We start from the raw sequence: 23,864 nt of genomic DNA, 5'->3' as shown, positions 1-23,864 counted from the left end.
CTCAGAACTTTTTTTTCACACATCGCATACTTGATTTTTGAGCTGGGCGATCTCCCTCTTGCTGGGGGCGTTACTCTTCAGGTGGTCTAGCATGATCTGCGCATCAGCCAGAAGTACTTTGGTTCTCTTCAAGTCTTTCTTCAGCCTCTTCTCTGTCTCCACATCTCTCTGGCTCACCTGAATGACAATAAAAAAAATAACACTCCACTGTATTGTTACACACAATTCACTATCCTCCTTCAAAAACCATAGCACCTCTCAAAACGTGCAAAGCATTTTCTTTCCAATCAAAAGAAGTGGCCCCGCGCTAAATCGCACACACTTAACTGTGCTGAAAGAGACAGGAGGCTGAGAGGGATGTACCTGGTCCTGGGCAGTGAGCAGTTTGGCCTCCAGCTCTCTTCTATCACGCAGCACTTTCTGCTTGTCTTCATACTCCTCCTCCAGCTGCACCTCCATCTGTTTCAGCTGCAGAACACACAATCAGGAGTGTCATGCACAAATAGATGATCGCTGATAAACAAGCATCACAAATAAGTAGATCCCACCCTGAACGCATATAACTTCACATTTTCTTATTAAAATACAGAAAAACAAAAATCTTTAATAATTGGAATAACCGTTGTTAGGTGGAAGAGTTGTTTAAAAACCACCATGGCCAACTCAAAATAAGTCACTCTAATATTAAACTATGCAACAAATACACACCTTTGTGAACATAATTGTGTGTTTCTCAGTGCGGCCTTGACTGGGTCTAAATAATCATTAATCCAGTAAAAAGAGGCTATGAATAATTTGAAAAAAGCTCAAAAGCTGCCTACCTTCTTAGCGCAGGACCGCCTGATCTCCTCTACCTCTTCATCCTTACTCTCAATCTCCTTAGAGTGGGTCTGCCGCTGCCTCTCCATCTCCATCTCAAGCCGCAGCTTAGCCTGAGTACAAGACAAGGACATAGAGGATACAAGTGAGAGAAACGTACAAGAAATTTGTGTGAGAATTTTCAAATTTATGAGTTAAAGCCGTGAGTATGAGCAGGAAAAACTTATACCTGTTCCAGCATTTGAATGGTTCCAGCTTGTTCATCCAGCTCTTCCTCCTGGTCTTTCACCTTGGCCTCCAGGTCACGAAGCTGCTTCTTGACCTTGGCCAGAGAGGCCTCATCCTTGGACTCCTGGGAGGACAGATCCTGTATCTCCGCCTCTAGCTGCTGCACCTTCACATTGGCAGAGCACAATTCGGTGTCCTTGTCCTGCAGGTGGGTGAAGAGGCAGGGTGAAGCATCAAGCATACATCTGGACCAGCCCAGTTATGTCATGGCAGGGAGCAGAAGGGGAAACCAGACATGTCGTCCCCAAGAGAGGAGACCAGAGTTCATCTGGAGTGTGTAAAGTAGCTTACCTGCAGCTGCTGGCGGAGGTTAAACATCTCAGCAGTCATTATGTCTTTCTCTCGAGCCAGCTTCTCCCTCTGGCTCCTTTCTGTTTGCACCTCGGTCTTAGCCTGGTTCTGCTCCAGGTCAACTCTGAAACAGGCAGATGGACAGCACAGTTTATACAAAACAGATGCATATTTAGTGTTACTGGAATTGATTGCAATTACACTAATTATGTGTATTATGTGTTAATTTGCTATGCAATATAACCAACATAATACAGAGGGAATGGCGCCTATTCTTTTACTAGTTTATTTAAAACTATGAGCTCACAAAAAGATGTTTTGAAAGGAAAATAAAGGCTAATAAAGACATCATTCATTTCCTTACTTACTTACTAGATTTTAAGATAATAAGGAGGCAGTAAGCCCTCCTTGACACGTTTCCCAACATCAATTTCTTACTACTTCTATCTTAGCCTCCACTTTTATCCCCTTCTATTAGCCATCAATTTACCATTGGCTTGTAATAATGCACTAAATGTTTTCTTCAATTGTCTAGGGCAGAAACACTTATGGTTAGTGAACTCAACAGCTAAGTGTTTCATGCTGTCAGCTCGTTGTAATTCCCTGTTTTTTTTTTCTCTCTCTCTCTCTCTGAAGCGCAGCTGAAAATAATTTCACCCACAGAGCATCTTCAATTAGCCACAGGGGAGAGATCGCATTCTGCCACAGCGATGGCTTCTCAAGTGCTTAAAGTCTGAGTCATTTTCTCAGCTAATGCAATTCCACAGATTACAGAACATCTCAGTCACTACTTAAATTAAAGAAAACTTGTGCAAGCGGGCCTGTGCATAGGGCAATCTGGGGGAGAAAAAAAGAGAGACTCTAGTGTGTGCTTATGAAAGAAAAGAAGGACAGACAGTAAGTGAGAGAGTAATATGGAAACTGACTTCCTCTGTTTCTTCTCCAAGTCATGGTTGCGGCTCTGCAGGCCCTCCAGGTGAAGCTTGGTGTCCTGCAGCTCGCCGGTCATCTTCTGGCACTTTTTCTTCAGCTGCTGCACAGAGCGTTGCAAATCCTCATTATCTGTTTGCAAATCAGCCACCTGCAGCGTGCGTACAAACACAAATATTATTTTATTTATCAATCACATCATCAGAAATCGTATGGCCGTTGTGTGAATCTTCTCGCCTTTCTATCAAGATGTCTTTTGCTCTGCTGCTCTGTCTCCAGCTTGTCATCAAACTCCTGCTGAAGTTTCTTTTTGGTGAAGTCCATTTCCCGAATGGCTCGGTTGTATTTTATTCGCCACTCGCCTGCTGGAGGACAGATGTACAATTCAGAAAATGTCTCTGTGACATTTGTGTGTCTGCCGCCATTAATGCAGGTCTAGCCGGGTACACAGAGGAAGGCTCAAAAGCTCAGAAATGATGGATTATGGAGAGCACTGTACTGGCTGTGATGGTTATCAAATTCAAGCACAAGAAATAAAAAATAATCTTTCAGGAAATAAAACTTCTTTCATCAAATCCCAACCTTATGAGGTCAGAGAATTCGACAGGGAAACTACAAAGCAGCCTTTTGCGTTTCAACTCTAATCTTGGATAAACCTTAGGTAAGAATTCAGAGCACGCCACAATAGTAGTTAGAGAGGGACATGTCTAAGTGGCACTTTCCACAGTTCTTAGCCGACCCTAATTCTGGAGCTGTCAGGGGCTATCAGAACTATAACAGCGGCCAGGCAGACATTCAGGTTCAGGTTCATTTCCAAGCCTTATCATTTTAGAGGCTGTCCATTTCTCCTTCACATACCAACACCGGCTCCTCCATCAGTGCTGCTCATTAGCATATATATAGCATAATGACAACTTGCAGGGCCACCAGCTCTGATCCCAACGATTATTTTCTCATTCATCTAAAAAATTCTGATATGCTCTGTAATGGCTTGTCTGCTAAGGTGGGTTGAAGGGTGTGGGAACACAGGGGGAAGAAAAAAATAGCCTGGTGGACAATATGCTCTCAGCAGGTGCTCTCTTTCCCAGCAGGGTGGGGGGGGGGGGGCAGCAACAGACATTAGTTGTATGCCTAGGAGCAAACCTCATAATCCCCTAGCAGTAAATCTCAAACATAGATAATATACTTAACTGTATTATGCAGAATGTGACCAAGTCATGCTTAAAACAAAGCTGCTGAATTCCTGCAGCTACAATTAGTATAAGGGAGAACTGCGCGGATAATGCGAGTCTGAGTGCTTCAGTAAACTCTGCTTCTGACCTGAGCTGACATGCTCATTAGGCAAGATTAAGCAAGCATCAAAAAGTGCAGTTCATTAGGGCATTCAAAACAAATGATGGCCCAAAATACATCCTCAAATTTATCATCAAATAATGGTTTGAAACAATACATTAATATATATATATATATATATATATATATATATATATAGCACGCCACTTGCTCACTAACCAGCGTCGTCATCGTCGTCGATTTCCCCATTGAGCTCTGATGTTTTCATGAGCCGCGCCTCCATCAGCTCCATCTCCTGTGATTCTAACTGTTTCTTCATGGCATCAGACTTAACCTGGAATACATACATTTTAATTAACAATTAGCATGCCAGTCATAAAAAATAACATATATATATATATATATATATAGTCTGTGTATGTGCCTGCAGATCCTTCAGGTCCTTCTCCAGACGGAGCCTCTCTGAAGTTTCATTCTCCAGCAACTGGGATGCTGACTCACTAGTGCTCCTCTCATCAGTGAGCTCTGCCAGCAAGTCTGCAATCTAAACACGAGCACACACAGGAATTTATGCAAAAGTACAAAACTTAAATGAAAGAGTATCTGAGCCCCACCACCGATCTCAAACACTGTCCACCCAGAATGCATTGCCACAGGCACTGGGACCCACCCTGCTCTCCAATCGATCTGTGTTGAGTCTCAGCTCATTTCGCTCCTTCTCCACCCGTTCCAGCTTCCCTTTCTGCAGCTGTATCTCTTCCTGGGGCAGCATAGAACACAGCTATATAAGTTATTTGTTATTTTACAGCTAAAAACGTTAAATATTACAAGAAATGTAGAACATTAATGACAGGAAGTGCCACACTGCACGTGATGCATTTTAGAGAGGCCCACTCACGTCTTTGTTTCGCATCTGTTCCTCGGTGAGCTGGACCTTAATGAGGGGCTGTACTGTGGTGAAAAGCTTCCACCATGGCCAGTCCTTTACGCCGCCATTCTTCTTGATGTTTTTCTGGATGCACCGTATCGCTAGATCCTGAATCTATAAACACACATAAGGAGAAGAAGTGAAACACACACAGTACCTCTCAGAGGATAGCGACACTTATGTCATATAAATAATAATCCTTCAAGGTATCCTGTATATATATCAATATAACATTTATGTATGTGAAACAAAAGAAGTGATGCACAGGTATCACATAAATGATTTACATCCGTATCATCCACACCATCCAAACAAAAAAATGAAAAAATGAAAACAAACACTTCATTCTTGTGCAGTATCGCTTCTGTTTGGGCAAGTAGATATCCCATGACTCGCCTGCTCTCCTCTGGAGAGTTTCTACAGAGTGTGTTCCAAGGCTGGAAGCTAATTTTTGATTAATTAAATCAAACATGTTGGCAGCTAATTCCAAGTATTACACGATTTCCATGCTGCTTATGCATGAGGCTCTCTAGCAGCAGCAGATTATGGGCAAACCCAATTAGAGCAACACAATTCTCAGCATCAGGTACATTTTGCCCTGAAGGTACTCTCTATGACCAATTAGGATTTGTCACACAGTGAAAGGCTTGACGTGCAGCAAAATGCAGCAAAGCTCTGACAGAAGATTTAAACAGGGCTCACTTGTCATACTTAGTCTAAAATGAATAGGAGACAAACAAAAGATTATGCTCCGTGAGCCCCGTGGATAAACATTTTGCTATTCATACCACATTAAGAAAGTGTGACAACTGTAGGATAGTGTGATGTGGAATTACAACAGTGAGAAGGAAAATGCTTTCTTTTCTTTTTCACAGTATTCTATATGTGTTTTTAATGTGCACATAAAGGTACATGTCAGTATACAGACTGCCTTCTGCAAAATATATGACATATGTCAGTCATTTTTTCTTCTTAAAATACTTTATTCCTTAAAGTAACTCAATAATTTTTGGCGTTCCAACACTGAAACAGAGCTACATTTCTGGGCTTAAGAGGTGCACGCCATACAAAGAAATGTACCACTTCAGAGGACGTCCTTCACAATGGCAAAATTTGTTATGCGGGTTATGAGACTGCATGTCTCAAATGAATGAAACATCCCATTGAATCCCTTGTGTGATGAAGCTTTATCTTTCAGTGAGCTGTTGATATGGAGAGGGGGGGGGGGTTCAAATAAATAGGTACAGTATCACTGGACTAAAGCTAGCTTATCTATGCAGCTGTTTACAGATTTAATGTGAATACTATAATAATAGTCTAAAATAAATAGATAAATAAATAAAAACAGAGTACCAGAAGGACAAAACTCCCAATATGGTAAGTGCCTGCTGAGGAAAAATAACTTTTAAAATGTCAGGTTGTCCCCTTGAGGAGAGAGAGTTTAAAAATAAATAAATAAATAAAAGAAAAATTGTGGTTTTGTCATTTAATGTCACATGGACTTGGCGCGGCTCCACAAGGTTAACATGCCAGAGAATATCAATCACAGGAACTTCTGACTTCCTGTCACATCCTTATACATCAACCAGCGAGTGTCTGTGAGGCTTCACCATCCGCACTGTTCTGGAGGCAAATTACCATCCAACTCTACCTGCTTACACTGGATCCTTTAAACAGCGTGAGAGAGAGGCATGCGAGTCCTATCAGTTTTCACAGAGGTACATCAAGGTAACAGCAAGAATGCGAGTGGATGTTATTATTATTCAATGATTATTCTCAGCTTTAACATCAACACAAAAAGCAAACCTTGCTGCGGAGATGGAATGATGAATGATGAAATGGAAATCACTTAATAATCCACCACAGCCTTGAATCTGTTCCCCAACTCACAAATTAATTATTAATTAATTATTAATTAAATCAGAATTAGAATCGGTGGGAAAAACGTCCTTCAGATCATTACTGCAAGGAGAAAAAGTATTTACCACATGTTGAATAGTATCGATGCATGTGCTTGAATAGTGAAAATTATTTCATTATTGGAAAGACTGGGAAGTAGCCAGTGCATGAATCACTGCACTGGGACTCAAGTACATATTTAGTTCCATGTCTATGTTTAGCAGTATAACACCAAATTACTCCTATTAACTTATCTATAATGTTTACAGTACGGATCCTCTTGCCATGACTTGGATATGAACACTAATGGACATCATGTATAACTGACTGTATGCTGTATGCTTTGACTAAAGGCTGCTGTGTTAGTATATTCATGGTTGTTTTGGTTAAGTTTCCTGTTTTATTGTGAAGAGTGTTTCCCTCCTTTGTGATTGCTTGCCCCGCCCTGATTGTGTTCACCTATGTCTTGTTAGACGTTGTGTATTTAAGATCGCTTTGTGATCGCTTTTGTCTGTTTTGCAACCTGTGATCCCACCTGTGATGTTACCACTGTGTCCAGTCTGATGTGACCCTGCCTGTGTGTTCCTGAGTGGTTTCCATTCTGTTTGTTTAATTTTTGTTTCCATTGGATCCTTTTAAGCTTCTGTTTGGATCTTTGGGATTTTTATGTGTTTTAAATTTCAGGCGTTTACTTATAAAGTAAAGCTCACCTTCATTTTAACATTTATCTGTGGAGTCTGCATTTCGCTGCTATTATATATATATCTTCACTCTTGACAACTAGATCTGTAGCTAATGAGTGTTAGCTTTATAATTATGAATAACTAATTAGTGTGTTCTGACATTTTATAGATAAACTAGTGGGAAAAGTCCTAAAAATGTTCCTTTTAATTTCCAATCCGTGAGTAACTGTTAATAATAATACATTTTATTTATAATGCACTTTACATTTGACAGCAAATCTCATAGTGCTACATAAAATCAGCAAAGCTGATTAAACTAATCAACAAATAGGGGATAAAAGAATAAAAAAGAAGAAAGAACAGAAAGAAAACAAGCATAAAATGTCCTAGCCAGAACAGGCTTCATGAAAAAGCATCCCCTGTCTGTTCCACAGACGAGGAGCAGCAGCCGCAAAGGCCCTGTTGCCCATGCTTTTTAGGTGGTAACTGTTTGTATTTGACAGCTTCCTGTTTCAATATGGTGCAAAAAAAAAACCCTCAAAGACATTTTAACAGTTCATTTCTCAGTCAGCTTGGCCCCTGACCTCATCAGCCTTCATTAACTTCACAAATGCTTAATGGGCTGGACAGTGGAACTACATGGTGCGTCAGCCTGGTTTATGTGTGTGTCATTGGATGGAGTCAAGCTGGACTTTTCCTTTTGCACTAAGCTTCATGTTTACTATGTAAACTTGACAACATTGTCTAACTCTGATTATTATACACCTCCAAAATCAATAAACCTGATTTAAATTTGATGGGACTTGAGAGAGAAACGAAGCTTGAAAGTAACATATGCCCTAAAGCTTTGCACACCTGAGCTGCTCTCATCCCCATCTTGCATGCATGTTACCTTGCCAACCTAAATTAAGTTTGAGATCAATATAATTACAAATAAATGAAGTCTTACATAGATACATTAGCAGGATGTAGGGCATAAGGGGGCAAACTCAAATTGTTTCTTTGCTAATGGATCTTGTAATTGCACTGTTGCTAAGCAATTTAAATGTTTCTTTGCACTTGATTGTCTACATGTTCTATGAAGCTGCTGCTTTTAGCCCGCTTTGTTGTTTGAATAAAAACCTCTGAGCCTCCAATTGTCCAGTAACATAAAAATGTCATATTGATTTGCCGTATTCCAAAGATGACAATTTAATAGTTTTATTGCATGGTATAAAACGGAGCAGTGGATGTGGATGGAGAGCAGTAATGTTGATTCTTGTTTCTGCTGGTTCATCACGAGCCAGCTGAAGCAGCACATCCACTTAAATATTAATCACAGAGAAGAGGAAGGACTGTAGGCTCCATACATCATAAGGGGACATGTATGAAGTCCAGAGAGATGGACTTGACTAGGGTGGAAAAAAATGGAAGATTGGTTGGAGCAGATGGGTATTTGAGGCAGCAGACCAGACTGATAGAATGCAATAGAAGTGGAGGCACCACTATCAAATATCCCATCTGGAAAGCCAATTGGATGGATTATAGTGCAGGGAGGGAGGAGGGTCTGGGAAATAGATTTAGAGAACTTATTTGTAATTAGTTGAAGATTTACAGCAGAGCTGCTGAGATCTACCCCAAGAGCAAAGCAAACAAGCACTAAAATTAGCCTTCAGCCCTGAAGCTCACATTCTTCACCTACTTGACCTACTTCACCTGCTCTGCCTGTGCAACAAAATGGACTTTGTTTGTGCATTTTTCCTCACTTATGTCTCGCTTCTTTTATCATTTTAAAGTGTTTTGTTTACCTATGCTCGCTGCCTGTTTATATCAGTGTGTGTCTTGCTTACCTTTCTCTTCTTGAATGCCTGCCGTGCCAGGTAACCTCTACAGGCCGCTTGGAAAAGGGTTAGATTCCGTTTGGTCTGCTCATCCCTCTGTTCCTCCAGCTTAGCCAAGGTGCCAGCTCTGAAGAACAGCTAGAAACAATCATACATAAATATATATTAGCAAAAGGGTGAAATCAATGGGACACCATTAAATGCTAATTTTAGCTAAAAGGATATTCGATTTAGAGGCCATGCTTCAGTGTGAAAACAGAAGAGAGTTAAAAAGTAAATAAATGCACTGAAACAACAAATCAATAGAGAACAGTGTAATCCACAAGACAAGCGAGTCTTATCTAAGTGAGAAAGATGTGATTAAGTTATTATCTCGGACAATCAGCCTTGTCTCTTCCTAATCTGGGCCAAAGGTAAAACAGCCAACAGAAAGCAGATCACGTCACAGCCCATCTTCAGGGATTATGTGCTGAAAATGCATTCTGGATATGATGGCAGCGAGCTATTAAAACGGATGGATGATGACAGGAAAAGCTGTCTCCACCCAAGGTCTCTCTACACGAGTCCCAGTGCTTTATAAATTACAAAATCCATATGTGATGTGTTAACAAAGCAGAAGATGGAAATGATGAAGCAGCTTTGAACTGGAAATGTGCAAACCAGTTGGGGTAAGTGGTGCATTTAATACTTTTTAAGTCGCTTAGTGGAGTTTGAGCAGTCTTTCATGATCATCAGATGAATGTAGTATTCTGTTTAAAACGAGCAGCTAACGGCAGATTGTATCCTGGTGAATCCACTGCTGTAAGGTTATGTAAGGTTACCGTAATTGGCATGCAAGTGAGACATGTTGCTAAGACGCCACTGGAACCCGTCGTGAATGGCCAACTGTGCTCGTCTGCTTCTGAGGCCGACTCACACTTTAAAGTGTGGCAGCACGTAAAAAGAGGACTTGTACGTGGCGCATATCTGGGAGCATAAGTTCCACTCTTCCTTGCATTATTGTTTCCTTTGATTTCCTTTTTGGCTGATGGCCACTTTCCAGCTGATAGGATTAGGCCCCAGTTTCTACGCAGTGTTTACTCTGATTACCATATAACAGCTTGTGGTAAAAAAAAACAAAGAGGACTATCAATCAGGAGAATTTGCTTTAATGACCTGAAAAGGAAGAGGGAATTACGGTCACATAATCGAGCAGGGTAAGACATGTCCCTCTTGGGTAGCCACTGGCTAAAAGACTAGAAGAGATCGTGCTTGGCAACTCTCCAAAAGAAGCATGGCAATGAAACCTCAAAGAGGGACAGGTGTAATAAAAGACACACTTCCCCAGACAGCAAGTGTTATTTAAAAAAAAAAGAGCTGCACCTCTGTTGTTAGAGTTTAAAGAGCAGAAGAACAGGCAGTGCTTCATGTGAAAGATTTATTAAAACTGTTTGTTTTGAGATGTGATGAAATTACTCACCCTACTCAGACCCATGTGGTAGCTGCTCTTCTCCAAATCCAAGGACTCCAGCAGTTCCTCCACCGCCTGGGTAAAGGCACACATGTACACACACACACACACACACACACAAACTTCCGTCAGCTGGATTCAATGGGAACTTCTACTGTCAGCTCCAAGAAGCCCAGTTGTCCACAATTCCCTTATGTTGTCATGTTAAATTAATGGTACAGTCCCTCTTCTCTCACATCCATTCTCAACTGGATTTAGTTTGAAAAAAAAAATCCAAAGAAGTAAGTTTGGCTCCTCAGAACAGTCACAAAACCAATTACAACCTCTCCCCCCTCCTCCTCCTCCTCCAGAATCCACCTGCCCCTGGCTTATTCGTCGTGACCCACTGTTGTTCTTGGCCCTATTGCAGCTTTGAACACCCACACACACACATCCTATGTACAGAGGTACATGATCAGTCAGCTCGGAGCCTCCTCTCTCTCCTGTCCATCTACCAGCCTGTGTATACTGTAGCCGTATTGTTGTCTCAGCCTCTTCTCTCTACTTGAGCCTGAAAGAACACATCTAGATTACACCAGGAGAGATTTGCCACGAATACTGAGGGGCTTTTGTTTGTTGGTGTTTCCACAGAAACTCTACCCCTACACAGGGGGAAAGAGCTACGCTCTCCCTTAACCCCATTCTCTGTCTCGCTCTCTCTCTCTCTCTCTCTCTTTCTTACTCACAAACTTTAGTTTTTTCTTCCCCACTGTACTTTGTGTACACTGTACAACACAAACCCTCATCCATAGTAAATAATAAAACTCACACCAGTCTTTTTCTACCTTTTTTAAAAACAAAGGCTACAACAAAGTACCAAAAACCTCCCTGGACACTTGTTTCTGATGCCCAGATTACACATAGATGATATGTACATCTAGCTAAATGGCATTTTGTATCACTGATTGCAGTGAAGCACCTTCTGAGCCACAATACCGATCTGCTTCTTTCACAGTGCATGATAGCGACGAGGTTAAGTTGATTAGGCCATTAGCTATAGCTCTGATGAAGGTTTATTTGTCTGTCAGCCGGCTGCTGACAAATCAGGGGCAGATGTAATGAAGCTCCCTCTTTACAGCATTAATCTTCACTGCTACTTGGCCACTAGCGGAGCTGTGTGCACTTTACTCTCTCTCTCGCCGATTGACTTACTCTCTTCTCGTCCTTCACTATGTAATTCCTCCCATGCTTCTTGGTGAGGTGGGGTGCCAGCACATCAAAGCGCCGTCGAAACTCAGAAAACACCATGTGATCTGGGTAACCTGTGAAAGTACTGGATAATGTTACTGTGCAAATACGTGTAGAGTGCTCCAACTCCATAGAGCTTTTTGTTTTTCTTCTTTCAAACATGTGGAGGTCTACGTTTCTGCACCTACACTAAGTAAGTGATTTAGGCAGATAGCTCACCTTGCCTGTAGATACGTAAAGTATCAAGCAGCTTAGATCCCCGCATCTGAGCACGCAGCAAGGCTACATCTAGCTGCATTAAGCCGGGATCTCCACTCTCCCCTTGAGTCTCCAATTCTGCTCCTTTGAACAGGGATCCACTGAGAGCCTTGAGGGCATCCGCCTTGGGCAATATGCAGTGAACAAAATGAATTCTGGACCTCCGCACCATGTCGAGAAGAGCATCCTGGAGAACACAGAGGGTCAGGGTCAGTTGGAAAAGGTCACTGGTCAATGCAGTATTTTCCTGTGATTTACAGTACTTAAAGATAAGCAGTAGCTTAACTTTTCCACTTCAAAATTCTATGGCAACCCTGAAATAGCTACATGTTAAATGTGTTACTTCTTCAAACATAATGACCCTATAATGATTGACTTTTGACAGTAAAGATAATCTGAGAAAAGATGCTTGAAAAAAAAGCAGCCAGAGAGCCGGTCTCTAACAGCGGGGTTAATATAATTTCTTTGGCTGCAGTCCAACCGCTGGCCTTCATCTCATCACTTTTCTTTTGTGCATTAAGCAATTTGTCAATGCTGTTGTTTTACAAATGTACAGCTTTTCACATGTCAATTTTATATCACAGCTCCCTGTGAAACCTGGACCAATGCTCATGATTTCTGGGAATTTAAGTGGTGAGTATTCTATACACAAACATTAGGCTTAGTGGCTAGTTTGTTCTATCCTCACCACTTGAAGCTTTATCTGGATGCACGAAGACTTCTTCTTGATAGCAGCCACCCCCGTGGTGAAGGTCTTCCTCATGCTAGTAGCACGTCGCAAAGACAGCTGGGAAACACCTTCCAGGCCTGCAATAGAACCGGACAGCACGGTGGCTCCACCTGCTCGGCTCATAAACAACGAGCTGATGACCTTCCTGGAAGAGATACATTGCCAGCATGAGTCTGTGTGATATTTCACTTCGGCAAGGACACGAGTTTGATGCTCACTTCTGAGAGTCCTGCAGGAGGCTTGTAGCATTGGTAGATGCAGGATTCTGCTTGGCGTAGTTCAACCACCCGAGGGTGTTGTACTCCACCCAGTCAGTTCCATGACTGTGGCCCAACAGGAAATGATGATCTTTCTCACTCTTTAACAGGAAAGTGTGTCCTAATGTAAACAGAAGATTAACTGTTATATTCCCAAAATTAAAACATGCATCATGTCCTGATTACTCTGATGCAGTCTGCCACACACTGCATACATAGTCTGTCCAGGTAGTTTAGATGTGTCCGTACAGTACTGTCATAAATAATGCAAGAATATGCCTCTAGCATGATGTGGCTATACATAAAGAGTCTAAATAAGAAGGTTCTAGTTAGTGTTTTGGAGAGACAAATGGACACTTTGCCTTCTATTTTATAATGGACAAATTTTAAAGCTGTAACCTTGGCTAGTGCCAAAGTGGTTGCCAGCAAGATACAGTGCAAGGCAAGGATATTCTATGACTCATCTACTCGTATAACAATGCTCATTAAATTGGCAGATATAGTGCTCTGTTTACAAAATTTTTATCAAGAGCCCATTCACTATGGTCCCATACAGCAGGAAACAAAAGGATAGCAGCGAGCAGAGTGCTAAAAACACTCATAGTACCATAAGTATTTGTTAGAGTTGGTACATTAACCTGTTTCCCGTATCAGTGAGTTCTACCTCAGCTCTTATGAAAATGATATCAAAACAGATGGGACAAAAGGTGGTAAATTCCCCCCTCTGTGTGTGTGTGTGTGTGTTTTTTTTTTCCCTCCCTGCCTTTAGTCTCGCCCTCAGCTGGTCCATAGTAGCTGAAGAGACGTCCCAGCAGTGTCTCCTCTGATCCCCCAGGCTGTAGAGCCTCCTCCTCCATCAGCCACAACAGGCCCCGTGCCTCGTCTGTTCGAACTGTCCGCACCTGTCAAATAAACATTTGCTTCAAAGGTCACACATCCTGTTTTACATTCTGTTTTACCTCGCTGACCCACTGTACTAACAGTCTGCCTCAAAAAATATTATGTTTATATATTACACCAACAAACCACCTTGTCACAAGGACATTCAGCTCATTTTAGCTGTTTAATGCGAACACATTCATGATTTAGAGCATATTTAGGCCTCTATTACTTATCCGCTTCCTAGGTATGAAAAAAACAAAAAAACCAAAAAAAACTGCTAATGAAAAACTTTGAAACTTATTCCTAAAAAGCTAAACGCTTTGCTCTGCTTTTAATGTTAGCTGTTCCCCTAAATGTCTTTTCCAAGTCTGAGCCAGTTGTGACGGGCCTGATAATGATATTAGCAGTGAAATTTAAAGTTTCAAAAGCATTTGTGGTCCCTGTGTCCTTCACCAGTATAATAGCATCATCAATTTCCTAGAAAACAAAAAGTTTCTGAATACGAGTAGAAGGGGAAACGGGATTAAAAAGCAATACAATCAGTGTGAACACAGAGAGGAAATTAAAACCCCGCTCTAATGACTAAAGGCTATTCTGTTCTGTTTGGTATGATACCATCAATTTACATTACAGACTTTCACAAGTTCTAGGTTTTGAGTGGAACTCCTTATTGGCTAAAGACATTTAGAATAAAGCACTATTATTTCTGGGGATTAAAACAAGCTTCAGAGAAACATAACGTCCACCACAGATAGCTTCATTAACATGGCTAATGTCTGCATCCACCCCGGGGACTCTGACTTTGTTACATCAGGAAGCTGCACTGGAAACATCCTTTATCAGCAGTGCACACCACACTGACTGCGAATACAACAGAGGGTATCAGTTTAAAGGAGACATATGACAACTATGAGGCTTGCAATGAATTTAGTATTAAGGTCTGTTTGTGATAACAGACATCTAAGCAACAAAAAATATAAATAATAAAGGACAATCTTTGATCAAAACATCTTTCTGCTCTGAGCAGGAGATTTTTAAAGTTGACTTTAGAAATGACTTTGAAGAATCTGTGTTTGCTTTTCCTTTTGGTTGGTTTTTAGTGTGATGCACTACAGTTCACTGCTTCTGATGACATTCCTATTAGTGTGGAGACCCTTTAAAAAGTAAAGCACTCAAACCAAACACATTGGAATTATAGCAAAGTGATCTATGACTCTGTAAACTCTGCCATTTCTGTTTCCATGGTGCAGATCACAGGCTGCAAAGGCCAAACATTGATTTTCTTTCTTGAAGTCAATTCTCTAACCTTTCTTTTCTTGCTCCCACCCTCTCTTTCTAGCCTCTGCCGAGCACAACCGGCATAAAGAAAACTTCTGATGCTTAAGAAAAAATCGCTATTCACTGCTGAATTAAAGCAAAGAGTACCCAGAGATTACTATGTGAATATAGAGCTTGAAAGGCCTGTAAGTCCCTTAGGTGTTTTGATTTAGGGGCCAGTTAATATACCCAACATCAGACTCATGCACACACAAAAAAAAATCAAGAAATAGGCGGCTATGCAAGTGAGAAATGTAATATATTATTAAGATGAAAATGAAGAGGCATAAAATGAATGAACTTACCAGTGCTTGGCTGGAGGCTTGATCTACCACTGACACAGACAGAGATGTGCTGGGATCAGTGTCATCTATGGAAACCTCGATGTTCTCCTGAAGGAAGACAGGCAGACAAAATGACAGGCTTATTGATGTGTGATGATACATCATTTACTGTGTTTAGCTCTATTGTATTTTCCTCTTATTTGGTAGTTTTTACAAAATATGGTTTTAATTATTTTTGTTTTGTATATTATTTTTAGTTATTAAGTTTATTCCACATGTTAGCTTGGTTTACTCTCTGTTTTGTGATCAAGTTATTTTCTTTTTGTTTCTTGGTTCATTGTTCTTCCTGTTTTATTTTGGTTGTCAACTTGTTTGTAATACTTCCTGTCATTTTCCCCTCCTTTCTGATTGGCTGTCCAGCCCTCATTGTTTCCACCTGTGTCTGGTTACATAATTAGTGTAATTATGCCGTGTGCCTGTTTCCCTTGCATTTCTTTATGCCCCTGAGCTCCCGGTCTGATGTTTCTACATCTTTGTGTGTGATTTCGGTTCTTTGATCTTCAGTTCTTTTGTTTGTACTAAACATGTGGACACTACCCCACCATGTAGATCAGTTATCCATAGGGCCAAACTGTTCACTTCGGTGTTTGCAGCACATGCAGTGTCAAAAGTGTCAAAGAAAGGCTCATCATCCCAGCAGACTCACAACAAACAAAGAGAGGGAAGACAATGAATCTGCTGTATGGAAGTATTTCACATTTGCTGCACCAACTAGTTTGAGGGCTACTTGCAATATCTGCAAAGGAAAATTCAGATTGATATTTTGATTGGTCAATACACAAAGCTTAGGTGTTGCTAGAGAAGTCAACTCAACATCATTGGATTTGGATCTGTTAATGTTATGAAACAGATCTTCTAATTATCCTTAAAATGAATAATTATATGATTTGATACTTGTAGTACGTTTGGCAATACAAAAGAATAATGATATTTATAAAACACTTTACAAACATCTACTATAATAACCAGAAACTGATAACAGATTTCATGAATATTACCGATGGTAACGTTTCTGGGCTGAAGTGGAAAATAATACACTAAGCAAGCTTCACCAGAGCAGGACGGGCAAGCAGCACTCACAGTGACAAAGTGCAGGCTGCACTGGAAATGGTTGAAAATGTTGGCGGTACTAATAGTGCGGCCATGACAGATGCCAGTGTTTGACTCGACTGTGTATGTGAAGTGGCCCAAATGGTTTTTGTTTCAGCTGCGGAGAAGTAAAAACACAAAAACTACCCAAACTGCTAAAGTCATGCTTAAACACATAAAGCATGCACCTGGTGTGCGTCAGTTTAACCCACCTGTCAGTGTGAGCGCTGTCTGCTGTTGGGTGAGTTTGACTCAGTTTTAGTTTCACGGCTTATATTATTATTATAAGACAAGAGAGAATTACTCTACACAGATTTATGCAATACTTCATTTTGCTCCAATTCCCTTTTCTCCCAGGCAGAGGCTGTGGGTGGGAAATCCCTGGATCCTTGTTCATCGTATTAAAAGTAATATGGTCAGGATTTCTGGTTAACACAAGTGTGATCAGCTGAGATTTCAATAAGAACATTTCTGGGTGTAGAGTTGGGAAAGTTGGAATGCATTAATTTATTTGTTACTAATAAAAGAAAAAAATCTATTATTTATCCATAAATATCTCCAATCCCAGGGGATTATGTATTCTGGTCGAGGCAGAAGAAGAATACTTCCTCCATCAGGGAGCTGGGCCGCGCGGCTGGTCATGTCTTCTAAAGGCAAATGTCTGATGACTTTACTTTGATCTCGACACAAGAGGTGATGACTGGCATTACTAATGAGAAGGTCTAACACATGAGCTACTTTGGCTTGTCAATGCTTGTGACAGGTAGGATGGAAAGTGTATCTGATGTGTGAAGACACACACACACTATTGGAGTTGATATATCTGAGAGAAAGAAGCAGACAAAGGAGACAGTAGGGAGATATATAGAGCAAGAGTGCATGCACAGTGCATCATACCACATATTCATACCTCTTTGTATCTCTCCAGCTCCTGAACAAAGGTGCGCTGGTAGAAGAGGGTCTGCAGACGTTCTTGAGTGTAGTTGTGGCACAGGTCCTCAAAGGTTGCGCCGCAGTCACGCTTAGCAAGCCTCGGGTTTTGAAATCCCGGTGTGTCCACGATGAGCAGAGAGCACAGCGAGTGCTGGCTAGATTTCAAGGCCCTGAAGCACACATGCATGTAGATATTAGAATTGCAATATTTGAAAATGGCTTTTTTTTTGACTACATTTACTGCATACCCCCAAAATTGAACATAAATCCACACTAGCATGTAAAAATAGCCTCCTATCCTCCAGAACTACTCATTAAATTAGGAACGATCATATGAAATTATAGTAATGTGTTATAGTAATATTGTAAAATTCTAAAAATGGACATTTTTAGCAATTATTTAACATTTTTTAATATAAAAGCAAAAATATTGAATGTGATACTAACCGGTTTATTAAAGATATAAGGATGGTGAAGAGCTCAGAGTACAGCCCAGACGCCATGGCCTCTAAACACTCCATGCCTGTGGCTTTGGATCCTGGTGTGAGAAGCAGTCAGACAAAACAAATCAGCAAAATTTCAAATCATCAAATAACAGGAGATGGAACTGAATGAGGGAGAATTGTGTGTGTGTTCTGAGCTGTCAATGACTAGTCACATACTTTCTTCAATAGTGCATCATGTTTGAACATATTATGCCCAGAGGCATGTGTCTGAAATAGTCCCCACAAAACAGTGTGATTTGGAACTGGTCAGATCAAACGGCGCATACTTATGTCTGTGCCTCACGGCGATGGCCACCTGTTTGGCTCTCCTAATTTGTGCTAAAATTTACGTTGTATATATGTGTGAGAGGGAGAAACAGAGAAGGTCATTTCTGTCCATCCCTACTGTGATGGACTTTTAACTGTATCCTAATGCCCTTCAAAATGTGTTGCAGTCTTGATGGAAGTCCTGCACATCAATGTGTGAAAAATCAATGTGAGGCAATTATGATTTCAAGGACAATGAATGAAGAGTGGGTCCAAAATTGCATGTCCCAACATAGTGTGTGTACTTATCTGTCAATAGCTATTGTAAAGCTGGGGTATTCATTACTATGATAAGCTTTGCTTTCTCCTGTGCATGCAATTTCCCTCAGGTTATGAGCAGAGGCATGTGCTTGTACATGTGTGTGTGTGTAGAAAAAGAGTGACAAAGAGAAAAGGGGGGAGGGGGGTGCTGGCTGTGAGGGATGAAGAGTATGTTGGTAAATGTGGTCTGCGGAGTACCTGCGTCTGCTGTGCCATTTTCGTCGGAAGGCTGGCGGATAGAGCTGGCTCTGGGCAGGGTGCCCTTGGCCTGATGCTTGAAGATGGAGGAGGAGAGCTCCTCCAGGGTGCAGCCCAGCAGGTAGGCAGCCTTCTGGGCCCACTCATGACGAGCAAATTGTTTCCTGCCAGCTGAGACACATGCATGAAAACCTCCATTAGCCCTTTTCAACCAACTATTCCAGGCACATAGTAGCTTTGTGACAATTCCATCTCTGACAGGCTACCATTATGATTCTGGTCAAGCCAACACTGACAGACCTGATAGGAACATGCACTAAAAGCCTGTTCAAAATACTATTACTACTACTACAAACAGCTTGTATTGTTTAGTACTGAAAGCATGACTGCAAAGTGATAATTGCTCCTTTTATCTTCTCAAGAATGAAAGGAAAACTTATCATTAAGGGACGCAATTAATTTATTTACATAAAGCCTTCTGTTGGGAGACACAAGTTTCTCTTTAATCTAGTGGCTGAGTGATGGAAACATGCAGATACGAGTCCAAAATTCAGTTTTAATCCACCATGAAGTGGTATCTTCTAAGACTTAAAGAGAGAAACTGGGGGATTTCACACAGAGAGGAAAGGGCTCTATCTGTTTCATCAGTGCTGCAGAAGCCTTGCACAGCTCTCATAATGATAAGCAGGATGGTTGTACAGACAATCAAAGACATTTAAACATTTGCTTTGATAGATAGGCACCACAGTTATTTCAATTCTGCTACAACATCAAAAAGAGGAAAAATTGCCAATATAACTGAATATTACTGAATCAAGCAGCAAGGAGTGTATGCACTTCAAAATTACCCAGACTCACATTGTGCTAAGCCCCTTTTTTAGCTACACTTGTTAGATGTAAGTGTTGGCATTACAGTAAACAGAGTAAAAGCAGGTTCATTTCAGGTTGGCCCTTTATTAGGGGACTAGAGATCATTGCTGCCCTCTTGTGTTACACAAAGAAGGTGCACTGCCAATGCACGTCTATTATATACAGTACTGTTTTAATATTGTATGTGAGAGTCAATAAACAAACTCAGCCCTGGCAACAAATGTGTAGAGTTTTTTATGGATACATATAACATTCCCATAGACAGGGAAACACAAGCGAATTGTTATCAATGTGCCAGCTCTTAGGCCTAATACCTAATCCTGTATTAAAGCTTAATGAGAATTACTGTCTGGAAGACTAATTTCAAAAGTCACCCAGTCATTTGCAGAAAAGACAATAAGTTATTTAGTGTCTGCTGTTCCCTGTAACAGACAATATTTGTTTCTGTTTTTGTAAACTACTCCTGGATGGTGTTATGCTGCCATCAGAAAGATTGGTAGCCAGCTGGAGGGGATCACTGAAAATAATTTGGAAAGCTATTTTGCATAAGAGACTGATTATTGAAGTGCAGACAGGAAGTGAGGAATGGATGAACATCAAAAACACAGTAACATTGAAAACACACAAGTATCACTGCACTGTGTATTATTGTGATAAGTATTTGATTTGCACTGCAATGGCAAACAGATGACAATATATTTGTATTGTATGTATGGTTGTATTGGTACAAAAGTGCTGCTGTAAGAGAATAACATAAAAAGAATGTATCATCAAATGCTTTTTAAAATCATTGTTTGGAAAAGCAAAGCCTCGGGGCTTTTCATACTTATGAATAAAATATGAGTCATACTTACCTCCCCAATAATAAAACAAATCTTGGTGACAACCTTACAAGTAGCACATATCTAATTTTGAACTAAAAGTCGTATAATGATGAAAAGCAGTTCTATTGAAAATGCCAATATAAAACATAAACAGGCATTTGTGTTTATGAGGACTGTTGTTCCCATTAATCCTTATGGTGAGATTCATCTTTGTCAGGTCTTTAGTTTAAATCAGACTAATTCATTTAGACTCTGGTATTTTGCCAGTTGTGCTCTGTCTATACGTTAATTAGTATAGAAACATCACCAACAGCTGGTTTTCTTCACCTAAGTTTGATCAGCTCTGCTGCTATTTTTAACTTTCATAATGAATCAGTGCAACACGCTTGAACAACCTGCACTGTGCAACCACCTGTGCACTAAGCAACATCTTCTAAAGTGCATATGCATTATTCAGTTATCAGGATTACATCTGTCTTGCATCACACACACAATGTTACCAACAGTGTGATAATGCAGACTTGACATGTGTCAGATCAAATCAAATTTTATATATAAAAAAGAAACTTTTGGCTAACAAGGGTAGTTTTTGACATTGCTCTTGTTTTTTCTTGTATGCTAGGCTGCACAAAATAGGAATTATCTTAGTCGCTGGTATGACTAACACCCTCCCCATCAACAAGGGGCAAGAATGGCAAAACCAGCAGGTTTTATAGTCTTACCCTTGGTAGCACCTGCAGCCCCGAGATGGTAGATGGCCCCAAGGACGAGCCAGAGGGCCCTCTGCTCATCAGCACTAATCCCCAGGACCTTCATGGCTGCTTGCAGCTTGGAAAACTGCTGGGAGGCCCGCTGCTTATCCTCTGTCTGGCGGATTCATGTAAAAATACTTCTATAAGTTATGTATCTGCTAAAAGTAATGTTTTTGTTTTATTTATTTTTGTCTACCTGTACATTAAAAAGTAGCACATACTTTAGTCTGTGGCATGATTCCAAATGCATTGTTCTCAGCAAAGTGGTTGAGGTGCAGCTCAGTTCTGAGGAAGAAAAATACAAAGAAGACATCCCATTTAGAGAACTGTGGGGTATTGTGATTTTAATTGGCATGAGTATTAATCCTGACCTAAGAGTGCTATCTACTCCAGCCATCAGGTAGTAAAAGACATTAAAAGTGGATTCTCCCTCTGGTCTCCTTGTCACTCTCATCTTCTCCAAAAGCATGGTCTGCAATGTGACAGCAGAACAGGATATTAATTTTACAAAAAAATAGCATAATTAAAGGCAATAAAAATTAATCACTTAGGTTTGGCATGGTTTATTTGTACCTGTATAGAAGCTGAGGTTACCAGGCCTGCCTGGTCAAAGTCCAAAGAAACAATGTGGGAGAAGCGACTGGCATTCCCATTCATACAGGTAGAGGCATTTCCAAAAGCCTCCAAAACCGAGTAGACCGCCTGCCATTTCTCCGCTACAGACCACACAAGAAAATGCTGTTACATTTGAGGACTCTCTCACAACATTCATAACATGTGTGCATTGTTTCCTACATACTGGAGAAACTCCTGTTGGTGCTTCCAGCGATGGTAGCCAGATATTGGATGATGTGTTGGCAGTTAGTGGTCTTGCCACTTCCACTCTTGCCCAGCAAGACAATGGACTGATCCTGGCGTGTGGTCAGGAGGTTCCTATAGGCAGCCTGTGCCATACTGTAAATGTGAGGGGCGGTGTCTTCCCTTCTGCAGCCTTTGAACATCTGCATCACCTGAAAGTCATAGGTTATACATGTTGATTGTCTTCATGCTCTTCTCACTCAGCTCTTATGTAAGCTGTGTCATAAGAGAATGTGTCATTACACTGTACTAAAAAGACTGCAACCTACCTTCTCCGAGTACATGGAAGGGGCACTAATGGGGTTAATGACGACCATGTTGGGCCCAGCGTGGGTGTGCACCAGGTTGCTACCATAGCGTTGCCGCAGGGAGTGCATTACACTCGACTCATTCAAATACTGCAGAGAGGCCAGGTCCTCCACCCGGTCGAACATCGGAGGGTTTGCCTAGAGTTCAAAGTCAAGAGGTGGTCGTACACTCACCCGGTGTCATGGGTAATTGATGAGGTTCAGAGCTGATTTGATGATTAAATACCTTCTCTACATCATCTTCGTCGACATCCAATAATGATCCATCACTCTCCAGGCGGATTTTCACCTTCCCTTCTGGCAGACTGCCTGTCTCCGTCTTCAGGAGAGTTGCTGCGTCACCACATAAGAGTGTGTGAGTTAATTTATCGTGACATATGATCTCGACCCAAGTGGAGAAGCTTTGTCTTATCTTACGTGACTGATAATGTAAGACAGCAGTATTTTTTATTAATAATATTCAAGGTGAAAATATGGTTATTTTAATTACACACAGTCAGGATAAAGTGGAGTAGCCTGTATGGGGTCATCCAAATTTCATCCCTCAAACCAAGCAAATACGGGAAACAAGATTAGAGAAACAGGTAGAGTATATAAATACAATAGACAGTTAAAGTTTGCCTTACCCAAGGAGAATCCATCCTTGTGGACAAGCCATACTTTTTCTGTGTTGTACCAGACTTTCTCTGCTATAATCTGCTCTTCAGTCTTTCCCTGTTGGAACATGAGAAATATGCAACCAATAACTACATAACATACAAAAGTGATTATCATCAACTATATAATGAAGTTATAGAAATGTCCTAGATTAGACCTGATTAACTTTCAGTCCACATTGGCACAAGACAAGGCGTATTAAGTGGAGGGGTTTTCTTAGTGTGAATAAATGTTTCACTACATGCAGTCAAGTCCATTACCCCAGCATCCACCCCTCCCCCTAAAGAAGTTCCCCTGACTCCCCTTTTTAATGCACCTTTCAGAGCTCAGAGAGTATTCATTGAAGCTCACAGGTGGAAGAAGCGGTTTCATCATAACCATAAATACAAAGAAAAAATACATGACTTTCATGTATTGCAAGAAAAAAGATGGAACACAGCATGCAGCCAAACCAGCTAAAGCATGTTGTTTGAAGCCTCATGCATGGAAATATTCAATTCAGATAACACATGCGATCAAGCTATCATCATTGTTTTTTCTTTTGTCTTTTCTATCTTGACATTTGTGGTTACATGACGGGTCCTGACTCCTTAATAGGAGACATCAACAAATAGAGCTACAGGGAAAGGTTTTTGTAGGTTGTCAGATTGCCTGGATAACTACAGATCCATTCTAAACACACTAACTATTTGGTTACACACAACAGCCACAAAACAGACGACTCTGAAACATAAGGGCGATGCAACAAGAATAACAACCAGTTCTAGCCGAGATCAGACCTTAGCTGCAGCTGAGTGCGCTGCCTGGAGGATGGCCACGGGGTCCTCAACAAGCTTGGACTGGTGAAGGGAAGGAGCAGGGTTTTATTTTAACAACTAAACATCAC

At 40.9% G+C, this 23,864-nt stretch overlaps 1 protein-coding gene across 12 annotated transcripts in view; it reads right to left on the bottom strand.

Moving 5' to 3' along the window:
- The window catches only part of LOC114445655 (unconventional myosin-XVIIIa-like), a 49,059-nt gene that overhangs the window by 14,350 nt on the left and 10,845 nt on the right, over positions 1-23,864 (bottom strand). For 9 of the 12 annotated variants that reach the window (XM_028420739.1, XM_028420740.1, XM_028420729.1 and 6 more), the window contains 31 exons: positions 23,758-23,817; positions 22,948-23,035; positions 22,548-22,654; positions 22,283-22,459; positions 21,955-22,165; positions 21,729-21,871; positions 21,527-21,627; positions 21,377-21,440; positions 21,126-21,270; positions 18,710-18,880; positions 17,886-17,976; positions 17,416-17,608; positions 15,378-15,464; positions 13,637-13,775; positions 12,835-12,994; positions 12,575-12,761; positions 11,848-12,073; positions 11,593-11,702; positions 10,411-10,476; positions 8,961-9,089; positions 4,520-4,663; positions 4,292-4,381; positions 4,046-4,165; positions 3,841-3,955; positions 2,566-2,693; positions 2,325-2,479; positions 1,399-1,522; positions 1,049-1,249; positions 822-932; positions 364-468; positions 31-177 (listed from right to left, as the gene is read on the bottom strand). In XM_028420739.1, the coding sequence (XP_028276540.1) occupies positions 31-177; positions 364-468; positions 822-932; positions 1,049-1,249; positions 1,399-1,522; positions 2,325-2,479; positions 2,566-2,693; positions 3,841-3,955; positions 4,046-4,165; positions 4,292-4,381; positions 4,520-4,663; positions 8,961-9,089; positions 10,411-10,476; positions 11,593-11,702; positions 11,848-12,073; positions 12,575-12,761; positions 12,835-12,994; positions 13,637-13,775; positions 15,378-15,464; positions 17,416-17,608; positions 17,886-17,976; positions 18,710-18,880; positions 21,126-21,270; positions 21,377-21,440; positions 21,527-21,627; positions 21,729-21,871; positions 21,955-22,165; positions 22,283-22,459; positions 22,548-22,654; positions 22,948-23,035; positions 23,758-23,817 (4,095 nt within the window). The remainder of the gene's footprint in view (positions 1-30; positions 178-363; positions 469-821; positions 933-1,048; positions 1,250-1,398; positions 1,523-2,324; positions 2,480-2,565; positions 2,694-3,840; positions 3,956-4,045; positions 4,166-4,291; positions 4,382-4,519; positions 4,664-8,960; positions 9,090-10,410; positions 10,477-11,592; positions 11,703-11,847; positions 12,074-12,574; positions 12,762-12,834; positions 12,995-13,636; positions 13,776-15,377; positions 15,465-17,415; positions 17,609-17,885; positions 17,977-18,709; positions 18,881-21,125; positions 21,271-21,376; positions 21,441-21,526; positions 21,628-21,728; positions 21,872-21,954; positions 22,166-22,282; positions 22,460-22,547; positions 22,655-22,947; positions 23,036-23,757; positions 23,818-23,864) is intronic. The other 3 variants (XM_028420730.1, XM_028420734.1, XM_028420737.1) reach the window with 2 other exon arrangements.

This window comes from Parambassis ranga, chromosome 14, assembly GCF_900634625.1.
Source record: "Parambassis ranga chromosome 14, fParRan2.1, whole genome shotgun sequence".
Taxonomy (NCBI): domain Eukaryota; kingdom Metazoa; phylum Chordata; class Actinopteri; family Ambassidae; genus Parambassis; species Parambassis ranga.
Note: the sequence above shows the minus strand (reverse complement) of the source record. Positions and strands in the feature narration are given on the sequence as shown.